Source organism: Sus scrofa, chromosome 3, assembly GCF_054392235.1.
Source record: "Sus scrofa isolate SSC_HxYL_T2T_F1_AM1 chromosome 3, Sscrofa_HxYL_maternal_Yorkshire_Landrace_v2.0, whole genome shotgun sequence".
NCBI classification, from domain to species: domain Eukaryota; kingdom Metazoa; phylum Chordata; class Mammalia; order Artiodactyla; family Suidae; genus Sus; species Sus scrofa.
The window spans coordinates 35,094,168-35,110,987 of NC_139385.1; the positions used below are offsets into that span (position 1 = coordinate 35,094,168).

The 16,820-nt window shown below is 46.0% G+C and overlaps 1 protein-coding gene across 6 annotated transcripts in view; it reads left to right on the plus strand.

Moving 5' to 3' along the window:
- The window catches only part of PARN (poly(A)-specific ribonuclease), a 190,217-nt gene that overhangs the window by 40,965 nt on the left and 132,432 nt on the right, over positions 1-16,820 (plus strand). For 4 of the 6 annotated variants that reach the window (XM_085017517.1, XM_021086564.2, XM_085017518.1 and 1 more), the window contains 6 exons: positions 1,209-1,286; positions 5,370-5,413; positions 6,985-7,027; positions 8,596-8,671; positions 10,871-10,981; positions 11,282-11,351. In XM_085017517.1, the coding sequence (XP_084873643.1) occupies positions 1,209-1,286; positions 5,370-5,413; positions 6,985-7,027; positions 8,596-8,671; positions 10,871-10,981; positions 11,282-11,351 (422 nt within the window). Of the gene's footprint in view, positions 1-1,208; positions 1,287-5,369; positions 5,414-6,984; positions 7,028-8,595; positions 8,672-10,870; positions 10,982-11,281; positions 11,352-11,547; positions 15,814-16,820 lie in introns of those variants that run through there. The other 2 variants (XM_085017521.1, XM_085017519.1) reach the window with 1 other exon arrangement.

Genomic DNA, 16,820 nt, shown 5'->3' on the forward strand with positions numbered 1-16,820 from the left:
TGAAAAGACCAGATGCTTTATGTTACAAATGGTTAATCTAAGTTAATGTTCCATTTTGGTAGTTTAATTTTTATCAGAATTGGCTCATTTATTGCTCTTGTACTTCATTGGTTGAAAAGCAGTGAATTTCATATTTAAGAATAAACCTCATGAATTTTGACAAAGTGATGAAAGAAATGAAAACTCCTATTTAATATAATTAGAAATTAGTTATTTTACTGTTTAACATTGTTATGTTGTTATGAATATATCTTTTATCTTTTTTTTTCTTTTCTTTTATCTTCTTTTATCTTTTATCTTTTTTTTTTTTTTTTTTAAGGGCTGTACCTGCAGCATATGGATGTTCCCAGGCTAGGGGGTCAGATGGGAGATGCAGCTGTTGGCCTCTGCCACAGCCACACGGAATTTGAGCCACATCTGTGACCTGCACCACAGCTCACGGGTACACCAGATCCTTAACCCACTGAGTGGGGCCAGGGTTCGAACCCATGTCCTCATGAATACTGGTCGGGTTCGTTCCCACCACTGACCCACAGTGGGAACTCCCTCAATATATGTTTTAAAAATGAATGAGTTTCTTTAAAGAATCCATTCCTAAAATAGACGTGTGGAGTTGTCCACAAATTATTTGACAGTTCAAGGTGCTTAACATTTTCGGCTACTTTTTTAAACTCTTCAATAAAAATTTTACCACTTCTGGGAGTTCCCGTCGTGGCGCAGTGGTTAACGAATCCGAATAGGAACCATGAGGTTGCGGGTTCGGTCCCTGCCCTTGCTCAGTGGGTTAACGATCCGGCGTTGCTGTGGCTCTGGCATAGGCCGGTGGCTACAGCTCCGATTAGACCCCTAGCCTGGGAACCTCCATGTGCCGCGGGAGCGGCCCAAGAAATAGCAAAAAGACAAAAAAAAAAAAATTTTACCGCTTTTGATTCTTGAAGGCGGCGAGATGAGTAACAATCAGAGGGAAAAGATCATTGCCATCAAAATCATTTGGCCCTTTGGCTCTGCATTCTGTACTTTAATACCAGGAGAGGCACGCGGCCAGCTCCACATTTCTTCTGCATTTGTGTATCTTTGTATATATGTATTTTTAATGTCAGAAAGTACGTGTCGTGCAAAGTCCTCGTGGCACCGAACCATGCGTTTCGCTCGCAAGCCCCGGTGTAATTTTGTACCAAGAGGACCCTTCCTAACCTTGGCTTTTTTAGGGGAAACTTGTCATTGGACACAACATGCTCTTGGACGTGATGCACACGGTTCATCAGTTCTACTGCCCTCTGCCTGCGGTAAGTGACTTGTCCGCCCCACGATTCGAGCGGCATCATTCCTGAGAAAGTGTTTTCTGCTGGGATGCCTTTGCCCTGTCTGCAGTGTGGTCCCCGAGGGACCACCTCCCTGGTGTGGTTGTTTAGGGCTTTTTGTGTGTTTTGTTTGTTCGTTTTTTGCCTCGAGGGCCTCACCTACGGCCTATGGAGGTTCCCAGGCCAGGGGTCGAATCGGAGCTGCAGCTGCCGGCCTACACCACAGCCACAGCAACCCCAGATCCGAGCTGCCTCTGCAACCTACACCACAGCTCATGGCAATGCCAGAGCCCTGACCCACGGAGCGAGGCCAGAGATTGAACCCATGTCCTCAAGGATACTAGTCAGATTTGTTTCCACTGCACCACAGTGGGAGCTCCTGGTTGTATGTTTGTGCAGAGAGGTCCCCCAAGCCATTTTGAGGGATCTTCAGTCATCTGCAATCAGTGGAGCGAAGTTCAACCTTTGTTTCGTCTTGTCACCAGTGATGTGCTGAGTTAGTGTGGGCAGGGTTCTGAGCTGCAGGTGTGGTCCCCTGGTTTGGTACCACTGACGTGAGCCGTAGCCGGGCCATTGAAGGGGCTGGTGCTGGAGGCCGCGTGGACTGAATCAGGTCGTACGGAATTCTTGCCTGCTTCTTGCGAGGCTGCTCCTTAGATTCTCTGTCGACCTTGCTGTTTTCTTACTCTTGGAGCCAAGCGGTTTCAGTGCACCACAGCGCGGACTTTTTGGCTCCTCAGGAAAGATCTGCTCTGCTGTCCCCTCTGCTCCCTGACTGCCGTGGCCGCGTCTCATTGGTCTCTCATCACTGGTCCTCCCCTGGCTTTGATTTTCTCTCTACAGTTCCTTCCTCCCCTCCCTCCCCTCCCTCCTTCATCTTTTTAGGGCCACCCCCACGGCATGTGGAAGTTCCCAGGCTATGGGTCAAAGTAGAGCTTCAGCTGCCCAGTAAAATATTTGGGGCTTCTCAGGCTGGACAGTCTCTGTCAGTACGTGTAACACCACACTGCTGTGTAGCCCGAAGCCTGCCGTAGAATGCAGTGTGTGAACACCTGGGTGTGGCTTTGTTCCAGTAAAACTTTATTTCAAAAACAGGTGGTGGGCCGGATTTGGCCTCCAAGGCAGTGGTTTTCCAACCCCCCCCCCCACTTTAAACTACGGTCACATTATTCTTTTATGACTCCTGGATTGGCTGTCACCTCATTTAGAGTTCAGTGTCATGTGTACATCTGCAAAGCGTCAGTTTCTTCACGTTTCTTACGGGACATTGTTCCATCAGCATCTTGATTCCTTTTCTTTGGAAAAGTCTGACACAGCCCAGTTCTGAATACAGCGGGTCTGTTGCTTTCCTTGTCCCATTTCTGCAACCTAAGGTTGTCCCCATTTTTTCATGAAAGCTGTGTCACCCTCTGGGACGCAAAGCCTTCCTAGTTGTGAGTCTCGAAACAAACGTGTTAGGTGTGAATTTGCATTGTGCAAATCTAAAGAGCTGATGTGAATTTCAGATCAGCTGTTGACCAAATAGTAGCAGCCTCTCTCGGGACTCTTTGACCTTTAAAGCAGCGAAGTTTTATGTAAGGAAAGAGGAAGGCGTATTTAATAGTGTGTTTATAGGTGTTTTGAAAAACACCAACAGAGCTTGGCAAGTAGGCGGCATTAAATATTAACTAAACAAATGAGCATCTACCTTCCAACTGTGCCAGTTTTATAATCTCCTGATGTATGGTTCTGTTCACATCACTGACTGTGCTCAAAATTCTAAATTAATTCCGCATTCTTTGTTTTTTCTATACAGTGGGTTCTTTTTAGCCTGGCATATCGAGCTTTCTGTGACCTGGCCCAGCCTTCTCATGTAGTCAAGTCACTCGTTACTGTCCTTATTCTCAGCCAGACTGGCTCATTTTACCCCCCTGCATAGTGGTTTGCGTTTTTACTTGTCTGTGGTTTTGGTATGTAATTTCCTTCAACTTGAACTTCCTCTAGCTTTTCAAGCTGTATTCCGCTTTACCTACCTTCCCGAGGCGCAGCTCCCACCTCTTCTGGGATGTTTCTCTGCCTGCTGCCTTTGGTCCAAGAGGAGATCTTTCTCTCAACTCCCACAGAACTGTGTATCTCGTCTCTGGCATGAATTTTGTCTTTACAGCTTTCTCCGCTTTTCCTTCTAGGTGACTAGCTCCTTGGCCAAGGAGTGTATCCTGTTTATTGTCTGTATTTAAATGCCTGGCACTTAATGCGTGTTATCTTGACTATAACTGGCTTTGAATCACATTCTGCTGGAAAGAGCGTATGATTTGTTGCAAAGTGGAAGGTGGGTTAGGATAGTGATTTTTTTTTTTCCTCCAGGTAGCAGCAGGTGAAGCATATGGAAGTTCCCAGGCTAGGGGTTGAGTCAGAGCTCTGGCTTCCAGCCTACACCAGAGCCACAGCAACACCCGATCCGAGCCTCATCTGTGTGACCTACACCACAGCTCACGGCAAGCTGGATCCTTAACCTTCCAAGCGAGGCCAGGGATGGAAATCCCATTCTCATGGATACTAGTAAGGCTCCTTTCTGCTGAGCCACGATGGGAACTCTAGAATAAGTAATTTCATCCCTCTTTTATGACTAAAGTGACCTGAGTTCGTTCTGTCATTGTCAGAGGGAGAAGGTGGTTTTTTCCATTTACTTTGGAAGAAGTAACGAGAATAAAGGAGAAAACTTATTTAAAATGATTGAGCTCTTACCTACACTGGTATCAAACATTGCACTTAAAAATATATAAAGATTGCATATTTCTTTTTCTTTTTTTCTTTTTTTTTTTTGGTCTTTTTAGGACCGTACTTCTGACGTTCTCAGACCAGGGGTCGAATAGTAGCTGTAGCCACCAGCCTACCCCACAGCCACAGCAACGCCAGGTCCAAGCTGTGTCTGTGACCTACACCACAGCTCAGGGCAATGCCAGATCCTTAACCTACTGAGTGAGGTCAGGGATCGAACCTGCGTCCTCATGGATGCTATTCAGATTCGTTGCTGCCGAGCCACGCACGGTGGCACCTCCAAGACTCCGTATTTCAAAGCAGGCTTTTAGGGAAGAGTCCCTTGTTAAAAGTGCTCTTGGTGCTTCGTTATGAGCTTTTAGAAGGTGCTGGTTAAGAACTCTGCTACACGCCCTGGAAGTTGCCATAACTCTAATTTTTTCCTGCTTCGGAGACTTCGTAATAGTCTTGAGAGATTACAGTCTTGATGGCCTTCTTGTTGGCCTTAGCAGTGAAACCGCTTGTTTGTGTATTGGTCACTCATTTAACGACAGCCGTTGAAAAGCTGGTAAATATTTCAAGCTAGCTCAGCGCAGCCCGTATTTTTCGGCTTGAAAAGCTAATGGGAAATGGCAGCTTCCAGCGAAGCATGAATGACGCCGAAGAGAAGTGCAGTTGGGAAGGGTCAGGAGTGTGACTGCACAGCGTCATGTGGGCAATTACGTATGTAGATGAGGTAATTTAAAATGAGAGCCAGCTCCTCTCAGCTCGAGACTTCCTGATCCCATCAGCTGGGCAAATGAATTCTCTAATTTAGGCACTTGCTGTGGGTGCCATTTAGCAGTTTCCTGAGTGGTGAAAGCAAGAAGCGTGTGGGGGAACGTCGGTGTTGTTTGTGGCTATTTTAATCCATATTTCAAAGGTGTCCCCATTAAAAGTCGAACCTCATTTACAGTATGTCCATTTCCCGCGCGAACCATTTTATGTTTAAATAACGCCACTAGCCCTACAATCAGGATGCTTCGTGTAATAGAGACAGTTTTCTGCATATAATAGAAGCCAATCCCCCCCCCCCACTTCAGCCATAAAATATTTGTCTATTTTGGTTATGCAGAAGTTTAACCTCAGGTCATGTCATTCCCAATCACTGAGGAAACTGCTTCAGTTTTTAGAAAGTCATTATTGGCGAGAAATGGGCCTGGCAGTTTAGCTTACAGGGCCTGTGTGAGGTGTCACTGTTTGAGAAGAGAGCTGTGGGACTTGTGCTATTTATGTTTTAAATGCTGGGAGTGTATTAGTAAAAGCATAACAGGTTATTCTCTTGTGTTTCAGGACTTAAATGAGTTTAAGGAGATGACAACATGTGTTTTCCCCAGGTAAGCGTTCTTTGAGGGTTTGTTTTCCTTTAAAACAGTCATTGGCAGGGGGAGTTCCCTGGTGGCTCCGTGGGTTAAGGTTCTGGCATTATCATGGCTGTGACTGGGGTTCAATCCCTGGCCCGGGAACTTCTGCATGACAGAAGTGGCCAAAAAATAAAATAAAATAAAAAGCAATCATCAGGGTATCTATACAAATAGGTACACAGTAATTTATTAAAACCATTAGATCACCACAATGATCTAGTTCATGTCAGCTGGGAAATGGCTTTATACTCCACCTTGGAGAAAGTTTGCTTTTACAGCTAATGATTGGCTTTGTCATTAAAACCTAAAAATCAGGAGTTCCCATAGTGGCTCAGTGGAAATGAATCTGACTGGTATCCATGAGGACGCAGGTTCAATCCCTGGCCTTGCTCAGTGGGTTAAGGATCTGGCGTTGCCACAAGGTGTGGTGTAGGTCATAGATGCAGCTTGAATCTGGCATTGCTGTGGCTGTGGTTATAGGCCAGGTGGCTACAGCTCCAATTTGACCCCTGGCCTGGGACCTTCCATATGCTGCGTGCAGTGTGACCCTAAAAAGACCCCCCCCCCCCCGTAAAAAAAAAACACGTAAAAATCGGGGTTTGAACTGAGGGTGAAAATGGACAGGCAGCTGCTTTTTTCCTCATCCCACATCCCGGTGAGGTCTTCTCGAGTTGCCTGTTGACTTTCTTGTGTGTCAGGTGAACCTGTCACAGCGAAGTGTCTGGTCCAGGGTGTTCAGTTACACATTGGCAACAGTTGGATATAAAGTTGCATATAGTTGAGTATGTGCACTGGAAAGTATCTCTAGTTGGTCAAGAAGTGTCTGGCTAGAGAATGTGTTTTCCTCAACTGTAAGTCAGCGCCTTCACCCGTTAGTGTTTTCCACAGTTAGTATCGCTGTTCCGACAGGTCACACGGCAGCCACGTGGGACCCACAGGGCAAGGGTCCGTGTGCAAGAACCCATCTGAAGACGGATGGTGGACAGGTGCTCTTTCAGCCGGGCTCTTTCCATCCTGTTATCTGCAGTGCTCACATTTGAGTGGAAAGAAACCGTTTTCCTATTAATCTCTCTCTCTCTTTTTTAGTAACCCAGTCTCTGAATCAGAATAGTCAGAAATAACTCGATAGGATAGAACTGCCCAATGCAGATTCTGACCCTCCAAGAAATGATGCTGTACGAATCTGGGTTGCGGTAGGAGATGCTAAGAGCTTGGGAGTGTTAGGCCCGCCGCAGTGTGTGCCTTGTGTGGCAGCACGTGAGGATGTTTAACTTAGGCTTGAGGTCACGCAGCCCCTGCGCTGTCAGGGTGCAGGCGCGTCTAGAGCTTGTGCCCTGGGTGTGGCCTTTCCCACGGCCTCTGGAAGGAGTTCCTGGTGGGGACCCGTCCTCAGCCTCACGCAGCAGATGCCAGCGCTGGTCAGGACAGCTCGCGTGCTTCATTCCCTGGTCCACTTCGAAGACAATAGCCTGTTCATTTGTGTGAAGGACATTTGGAAATTGCTCGCCATTCTGTTTACCTTTTAAAAATTCTTTTGTTTTTAGACTCTTGGATACGAAACTGATGGCCAGCACACAACCTTTTAAGGTATTTTTAAATTTTGAACTGTTGCCGTTGTCGGCTTATCAACACTGCTTGTGCTATATTTAGAAATTTTCTGAATTGCCACAAAGAGCTGTGGAATTCTGGTCTACTTAAATGTCATTTTCAGATACATCCAAAAAAAACAAACAAACAAACAAACAAAAAAAGAACAAAAATGGAAAAAAGAACCTGAGAAAAGACTAGAAATAAATATATCAAAATATGAATAGCAGTTGTCGGAGTTCCTGTCGTGGCTCAGTGGTTAACGAATCTGACTAGGAACCGTGAGGTTGCAGTTCCATCCCTGGCCTTGCTTAGTGGGTTAAGGATCCGGTGTTGCGTGAACTGTGGTGTAGGTCGCAGACGTGGCTTGGATCCCACGTTGCTGTGGCTCTAGCAAAGGCTGGTGGCTACAGTTCCGATTCGACCCCTAGCCTGGGAACCTCCATATGCCGAGAGGGTGCAGCCCTAGAAAAGAAAACAAACAAACAAACAAAAAACAAAGCAATTGTCTTTGGGTGGTGGAATTATGTTTTTTTTTTTTTTTTTCTCCTTTATTCTTTCCGAATGTCAATTTTTAATTTTTTTTTTAATTTTTTTTTTTTTTTGGTCTTTTTGCCTTTTCTAGGGCCTCTCCCGCAGCATATGGAGGTTCCCAGGCTAGGGATTGAATCAGAGCTGTAGCCGCCAGTCTACACCAGAGCCACAGCAATGCAGGATCCGAGCCAAGCCGTGTCTGGTGTCTGTGACCTACACCACAGCTCACGGCAACCTGGATCCTCAACCCACTGAGCAAGGCCAGGGATCGAACCCTCAACCTCATGGTTCCCAGCCAGATTCACCAACCACTGCACCACGACGGGAACTCCTCAATTTTTAATATTAAAATATATAATGTATTTTTGGGAGTTCCCGCCGTGGCTCAGTGGATGCAATCCTGACTTCTATCCATGAGGATGTGGGTTTAATCCCTGGCCTCACTCATTGGGTTAAGGATTCGGCATTGCCATGAGCTATAGGTCACAGATGCAGCTTGAATCCCACATTGCTGTGGCTGTGGTGTAGGCTGGCGGCTATAGCTCTGATTCAACCCCTGGCCTGGGAACTTCCATATGCCTCAGGTGTGGCCCTTTAAAAAAAAAAATGTATAATATATTTTTGAGTAGATTACACATGCATACATTTCTTCATTTCTTTTCCTTATTTTATATATGTTGGATATATTTTCTAATCAAGGGAATTCAGGTCAAAGTATAATCAGTTGCTGCTTCTGAAGTGACTTTATATAACTGAGTGAAATGAATGCCAGAGCCGTATAGCTCTCTGGCTAAAGGACTGTAGATCTTTAACACATCAGTAAAAAACCTTTCGTACGGATCTACCCTCCATATGCTTGAAATTAAATGTGCTGTTTCTCTTTCACTTTGAATAACCGCTCCTGTGTTTCTCCAGGGAACACAAGGGGGCAGTGCTGGATGCTTTGGTTTTTTGTCCTGACGCTCATTGAATCTCTTTAATATGTGCTTCCCTGAGACGATGCCGGCTCATCATTCTCTGTTACTGGTTTGTAGGATATCATTAACAACACGTCCCTCGCAGAATTGGAAAAGCGGTTAAAAGAGACGCCTTTCAACCCTCCTAAAGTTGGTAAGGAGATAAAATGATCCTGAAGAGCCCCAAACTCTTGGTGCTAATTACGGGTGTCTGTTGTAGAAGAAATGTTGAAACCGTTCTAGAAACTGTGTATATTTATAGACTTTTTTTCCCTCAAACAACTTGCCCGTGCCCTGTGTTGAGTTACTGTTTTCGGAGTAAAGGCAGTCTTCTAATCCTGCATCTGTTTTCTGTGAGTAGGATTGGGGCCTGTTCATGGAGAAGTTTAGCAATTAAAGCCTCAGGACTTTTATTTCCTAATGCTTGGAATACTCCCCAAACTCAGTGTCTTTCTTTTTTATGGTGCATTGTTTAAGTGGAGACAAAGAGTTGGTGATTAATTGCCAGGGGTAGGATGAAAATAAACTTTTTGTCTCTGGAAAGCCCAAGAACAGGGTTTGCTGATGAGGAAGGAGCTGGCTTAGGTGCAGAACCGATGACGAGAGGAAAACCAGAATAAGGAGAAATGTTCCTTGAGGGCAGAGGTGTTTTGCCAAGTCTGGCCACGGCCCCTACCCAGGCAGTTGGTGACCCTTCCAGCTGTGCCTGCCTTGCTTCCTCCTAGCGTAGTTATGCTGCTGATACGGTGACTCACGTTCCACCAGCTGTAGCCTACAAACTTCCCAAGACATTGATCATAGGACTAAAGCTTCAGAAATTGACTGCAGAAGGTACTCAAGCAGCCAAGGTTACAGTTCTTTGCTTCCCTTTCTGGAATAGTCCAAAAAAGGAGTAAGAAGAGGGGGTGGGGGCTGGTAGTGGGTTAGTGGGGACACCTGGACCTTTTCTATAACGACACAATGGCACTAGTGGATCTGGGAAATATGTGGTCCAGCTGGTGAGAGAGGATAGGACTTAATTGGCCTTCATGTTAAAATACTTTTATAAAGCTTAAAATCTAATACTTGATACTTACGGAGGTTAAAGAATTCTTGCTCAAAGAGCATTGTATTGATGTAAAAACAGTGACAGCCTTTTCAGTATTAGTTTCCACTCATGCTTTTCATCCTGTTGTAACCTTTTTGATATTCACCTCCACAGTGGTTCTCGGAAATAATTATTTATGAGTTACAGTTTTATCCTGTCATTTCCATGTACTATTCCGGCAGAGGGTTTACTCTAAAGCAGGTTTCTCTTAGACCTCATTCTTTCGGCATCTGTGTCTATGCATGTGACCGAAGAAGCCTGTTTAAAAACGGGCTCTCCTCTGAAGTGGCCCCATGTTCCAAGGGCAGCATGACAGCGAGTTTTGATCTATTTTCGGACAGAGTTGTGCTTTCATCTTTAGATCTGTGAGCTTGGAGACCTAGCAGAGGCCAGTACTGAGTGGAGCCGATATTGATCGGAGACCTTTGCTTTGGGGGAAGGTTACCTACGGGGCGTTTACTGGGTACCAAGCACTGTGTCAGAGCTTTCCTTCCATGAGCTCATGGGAGCCTCACAAAGGCCTCATGAGGGAGCCATGATTCTCCATCTCCACTCTACCAGAACGGAGGCCCAGAGGCCAGGCTCCCCGGGAAAATAAGCGGTGGGGCCAAGATTCCAACCCAGGCAGTGGGACGCCAGAGGCCATGCTATTTAGTCATTACTCCAGAGTCAGAAGAGGAGTCATGGTCATAGTGCAAGTGGTGCGTGCTTGTCGGCAGCACCATCAGTGCAGCGAGGGGGACAGTGGCTGAGTCTTTGATAATGTAACGGAGGCATTTCTCTGGTCAGGACCAAAGCCCTCGTTTTCGGTGACTCTGTTATCTCAGTGTCCTGCGGGGAGAGAATTAAGACATAGGTAGCCTGGAGTTCCTGTCGTAGCTCAGTTAACCGACGCGACTGGGAACCATGAGGTTGCAGGTTCGATCCCTGGCCTCACTCAGTGGATTAAGGATCCGGCATTGCTGTGAGCTGTGGTGTAGATCACGGACTCAGCTTGGATCCCTGTTGCTGTGGCTGTGGTGTAGGCTGGCAGCTGCAGCTCTGATTCAGTCCCTAGCCTGGGAACTTCTGTATGCTGTGGGTGTGGCCCTTAAAAGACAGAAAAAAAGAAAAAAGAAACAGGTAGCTCTTTTTCTGCTTCTTTAGGGTATTTCTACAGCACAGACTAATGCCTTTGGGATGTGGCAGGGCAGTGCGCTCACCAGTCTTCATGATTTGTGATGACCTTGGGAAAACTTTTTTTTTTTCTCTCTTTTTCCTCTTTAGAAAGTGCAGAAGGTTTTCCAAGTTATGACACGGCTTCCGAACAGCTCCACGAGGCAGGCTATGATGCTTACATCACAGGACTGTGCTTCATCTCCATGGCCAACTATCTAGGTACTCCCTATTCCTGCTTCTGTCAAACTCACTGTGGTCCAGAGGGGATCTCACCTGTCTCCTCTTTCCCTGGGATCCACTCATGAGAAGTGGGAGGGTTTTGCGGTCAGAGTGCAGGGAAGGTTGGGGCAGAGGGCCTGGAGCGCACGCAGGAATGAAGCATCACCCCTTACCTGTGCTGTGGTACTCGGCCCATACGAGTACCTTTTACCCGTGCTGAACCATGCTGTTGATTTAAATATATTTTTCAGGCTTTGTCTGCCTGACCGTGTATAATGTTCTGCTTCTTTTCTTCATTAGGTTCTTTTCTTAGTCCTCCAAAAATTCATGTGTCTGCCAGATCCAAACTCATTGAACCTTTTTTTAACAAGTAAGTAACAGGGTCCCAGGCCCCCAGTGTTCTCTCCGTGCAGGAGCCCCCAGTGTCTGGGATGTCAATTAGGGGTAATGGGAGGGTCGAGGGCATTTTTAGATGGGCTATTTCTCCTCTCTGGTGACTCAGATGTCTTTTGAAAAATAGAAATTGACCTTTTCGAAAATAATGTATTAAATATTTTTGCTTCAAGACAAAAAAAGAAAGAAAACGATACTGAAGGTAATGCATCTCTTCCAAGACGAAGACCTGGTGGTTTTGGAATGTAAATGACCCACGAGGGAGCCTGGGTCTGTGTGTCTGTGTGGCAGTCAGACCTGGCCCACCCCTCTCGAGCTTTCCCTTCGAGATTATTGTTTGTGCTTGTGTTGTTATCTGCCTAAATAGTGTTCTTTCTAAGAAGATCTCGGTCCCCCAAGTGGCTTTTAAGCCCGTCTGTGACGGTTTTATTGCCATCGCGTTCTGAGCCCGCCTCCGAATGGTTCCAATGAAGGAAAAGCTGGCTCATAGCCCCTCATTGTTGGCCGAAGTCAGTGTGATTTAGGGAAATGTCTGAGCTCAGAGCCTTTTCAAAGACTCTCAAGATTGTTACTTCAAAGTACGGCTTGTTGCTTTCTTGGCACCGTCGAGACTCACGTTATGGATGTGACCCTCAAGCCAGCCACGGCGGGCTCCGAGCCAGAGGCCTAAGCCTTCATCTCTCCCCCAGCTCTCTTCACGCGGTTGGTTCTAGGAGATTCTGGGCGAGCCACACGGACCAGGGGCCGCCCGCCCGGATCACCGCCCCTGCGAGAAAGACCCATTGCCTTGTCGGGCCGGTCACCTCCTTTCCTCCGGTCATCCGCCGCCCTTGACGTTTCCGGCTGCGCTTTCGCAGTGAGAACACCGTCGCCCTCCGCGGCTGTAGAAATATGGATGTCACGGCGCCTGTGCGTAGGTGACATGCTGCAGAGACATGTTCCTTCAGAACATCGGGATCCCTGCAGGTTGGGAATCTGGGTAGTCTGATGAGTGCATGGTATCCTACCACGGCTGCTTCGGGTTTTGTTTACTTCCGGTTTTCTGTGGACGTTCAGAGGTACACGTGTTGCACTTTTTCAAAACATCTTTCACAGAGGGTTGGGTACCAGTGTCGCACATATCGACAAGTAAGTTGCGTTTTTCTGTGGGCAAAATTAATTCCGCTAACAATTGAGTTCTTGCTACTATCCAGTTCAAAACAGGCTTTTCTTGGCTCTCAACTCTAATTTTCGGGGCAGCGTTGGTGTTTGTAAATCTGAGGAAGGGCAGCTTGTGTGTGTACTTCCTGTTAAGTTGGGACTTGTGTCCGTTCAGATTTTTTTTTTTTTTTCTGAAACCTAGATGCATTCCAGAAATAGTTGAGGATACAGGAATCTTCCTGTGATATTGCACTGAAAATTCTTGCCCAGTTTGGTTTTTGCTCTGTTTTTCCCCATCTGTGAAGGAAGAATATTGTGTTCATCTTTGAAGGGAAAAAGAAATTCCATCAGGATTTGAAATGCAAAATAAGGACTATTTTTATTCTATATTGGAATAGCTTCGTCAAGTACAGCCACCCATTCTTTCTTTTTCTTTTTCTTTTTTTGGTCTTTTTAGGGCCAAACTTGTGGCACACGGAAGTTCCCAGGTCGAATTAGAGCTGCAGCAGCCAGCCTATACCGCAGCTCATGGCAATGCCGAATCTTTAACCCACTGAGCGAGGCCAGGGATCAAACCCGAGCCCTCGTGGACACTAGTGGGTTCATTACCTCTGAGCCATGATGGGAACTCCCACAGCCGTCCATTCTTAATCCATTTAGAAAGTGGAAAAGCAGTTGCTTATTTTGATGTCTCTTTCTGTGTTAATATTGACCTCATAGAAGAACATCCAACAATTGCCATCAACATTATCTCAAATGATTGGTTTTAGAAAAATTTGTAAGCTTTTCTTAATTGTATATGCATCGTCCTAATGTAAATTTGAATGGACATTAGACTACTTATATATGCAGATAACATTTTGTTCTGCTCTTACCAGATTTTTGTTTAAAAAGTAAACCTTAAAAAAAAAGTAGAAGTTCCCATCGTGGCTCAGCGGGTTCGACCCCTGGTCCCCGCCCAGTGGTTTAAGGATTCAGTGTTGCCATGATCTGTGGTGTAGGTCACAGGCTCAGTCCTCTGTGGCTGTGGCTGTGGCTCTGGCTGGCAGCTGTAGCTCCAACTCGACCCCTAGTCTGGGAACTTCCATATGTCTCAGGTGCGGCCCTGAAAAGACAAAAAAAAAAAAAAAAAAAAAAAAAAGTAAACTTTGAGGGGTTCCCTGGTGGGTCAGTGGGTTAAGAATCTGGTGGTGTCACTGCTGTGGCGAGGGTTTGATCTCTGGCCACATGCCGTGGATGTGGCTAAAAAGAAGAAGAAGTCAACCTTGAGGGGAGATAAACTTCACCCCTCCACACCTCTTTCTGCATTACCCTAAGTTAGCATCTAGCCACATTAAGTGTGCCTTTGGGGGAAACTTTATTGAGCCAACTATTGAGAAACTCCAGAGACAGCTGGTGTTTGAGCAGAATGCAAAGACTGAATGCAGTACAGGGTGCTTCCTGAACCCTCTTTGTCCAGGAGAATGTTTCAGCAGGACTTTGCATGATGTCGGTTGTCTCTTTCATGGCCTGGGCACCTCCTGTATTTCTCCTGTCCTTTTTGGAATCAGAATGAAAGTCCTAAGATTGCTGAGCGATGGAAATCCAGATGAGACCACTGCCAATGACAAGCCACGTGCTCTGTGCTTTTCCTGTCTGTCGTGAACTCTCTGCTCAGGAAATTGTTTCCCTTTTTTTATGACCTTGGTCAGTTGCATCAGTGCATGGAAAACCAGACGTAGAGAAGATCCTTTGGTCAAATCCTTTTAGGCTGGAAGGAGCTAAAAATAATCTGTGTTTCCTTTTTACAACACCACAGAAAGCACAAAATCAGACTTTTTGCCTTCTTATTAACAGTCATCTGTTTCTGAAGACACCTTGCACTCTCTCCTAGATAACCTTTTGTGACGGGTTTTGGGGGAAGGTCATTTTCTATTTACCTCAGTTCTTAGAAGGAGGAAGGAAATAAGCATGTATCTTATTTTGGCTAATCTCCAAGCCGTGGGAGTGAGAAGGAAGCCCTGCCTGTGCTTCGCTGCACAGGAGAGCGGCCGCGTGCTGGCACAGGTGTTCCGAATCTGTACGGGCTTTCTGAAGAAATCGGGGTCTTTCTGGGGTGACACCACCCCACGTTCTTTCTGAGCTATGGAGGAGACACGCCAGGAGACAATTTGTTTGTTTGTTTGTTTTTTCCTCTGTAAAATGGGATGGAACCGTTCACCTTCCACGAACATTAGAAAGGCCGCATGAGCCGCAGCAGGACTTTGATGAAAGCTCCCAGAACTTGGTAGGTGGCCAGCATATCTTATTTCCCTTCCTTGAAAGATAAGAGAACATAACACGCTGAGAGATTCAAAACAGGCGATGTGGTAGCAGGATGTGTTTTTTTATGTTTTGAGTTTCCTAATAAAGAAGAACATTTGTCACCCTGCGGACGTAGAAAGGGGAACACGTATGAAGTGTCCGCTTTTCTTGTACTCGTGTTTTTAGCGCTTGCGTATGAAAAATCAGGCCATGATGAAGTGTGTCAGGCTGGTACATACTGGAAGCGGGACTGCTTTGATGTGGAGCTTTCGATCACGTCTTGTTACTCAGGTGAACTCAGCAGTGTACGGAAGGAGGTGTAGGTACATATGACAGCGTCCTCGCAGAGGTGACGGCGCCTGAGATAAAGGACACTCGTGTTGTCTTCTGTTTCCTCCATGGAGAGCTGACCGCAGGTTCCTCTCCCAGGTTTCATGTGCTTCCTGTTTAACACCAGCGAGATGTCAACCTGCAGGACGATAGGAAAACGAGATACTCGAGATCAGCCCCGAGCCTCCTGTCTTTCACTGGGACCACGCTCGTTTGCCCCGTTTACCAGCAGCGGCCCATCCTGCTGAGCTGTGTGGTGCAGGTGGCCCATGTGTCAGAAAGTGCAGACCCGATTGTCTCTCAAGAGAGAGGCCCTCCCCTAGCCTTCTCTGTCCTCTCTGTCCTTCCTCGTACAGAAGAGCAGAGGTGCTGCGATAACCAGAGGACGTGGCTCATCGGTTCTGGTTCCCAGCGCTCACCTTTGGATTTTAGCATTCAGAGTGATGGATCAAATGTGTCCTTATGGACATCCGGTTCAGCTGGGGTATCGGTTAAGTCCATTGTTACAGTGAGATCCTCATGAGATCCCAACTTCCCAACAAATGCAAGAGCTCCGGCACAGTTTGTGCTGTTGGTAAGGCCCAGGCATGAGAGTCTCAAGACGCCACCTAATTGGTTTCCATTTGCATTTCACATCTTTTTTTTTTAATTTTGAAAAATTTTTATTAAAGTGTAGTTAATTTAAAGTGTCGTGCCGGTTTCTGCAGTACAACAAAGTGACCCAGTCAGACACACACACACACACACACACACACACACACACACACACTCACTCCCTTTCTTAGGGTATCTCCCATCATGGTCTATCTCAAGAGACAGGATATGGTTCCCTCTGCTGTACGGTAGGACCTCATTGCTCATGCATTCTCAGTGAGGGGTTCGTATCTACCATCCCCACACTCCCTGTTCATCCCATCTCCTTCCCTCTCCCCCTTGGCAGTCACAAGTCTGTTCTCCCCTCTTTGAGTCTGTTTCTGTTTTGTAGGTTGGTTCCTTTGTGTCATATTTGAGATTCCGCATGTAAATGATATCATATGGTATTTGTCTTTTTCTGACTTGCTTAGTAAGAGAATCTCTAGCTGCATCCACATTGCTGCAAATGGCATTGTTTCAGTCTTTTTTTTGTGACTGAGTAGTGTTCCATTGTGTATATGGACTGCATCTTAATCCATTCATCTGTAGATGGACTTTGAGCTTGTTTCCATGTCTTGGCTCTTGTGAATAGTGCTCCTGTCTATTTGAATTACAGTTTTGTCCAGATGTATGCCTAGGAGTAGGATTGCTGGTAGTTCTGTATGTAGTTTTCTGAGAAACCTCTGTACTGTTTTCCATAGTGGTTGTACCAATTTACATTCCCACCAACAGTGCAGGAGGGTTCCCTTTTCTCTACACCCTCGTCAGCATTTGTCGTTTGTAGACTTGTTAATGATGGCCCTTCTGACTGGGGTGAGGTGGCACCTCATTGTTGTTTTGATTTGCGTTTCTCTGATAATTAGTGATATTGAGCATCTTTTCATGTGCCTACTGGCTGTCTGTATGTGTTCTTTGGAGAAATGTCTATTTAGTTCTTCTGCCCATTTTTCGATTGGGTTGTTTTTTTGTTGTTGAGTTGTATGAATTGTTTGTATATTTTGGAGATGAGGCCCTTATCTGTTGCATTATTTGCAAAGATTTTCTCCCTTTCTATGGGTTG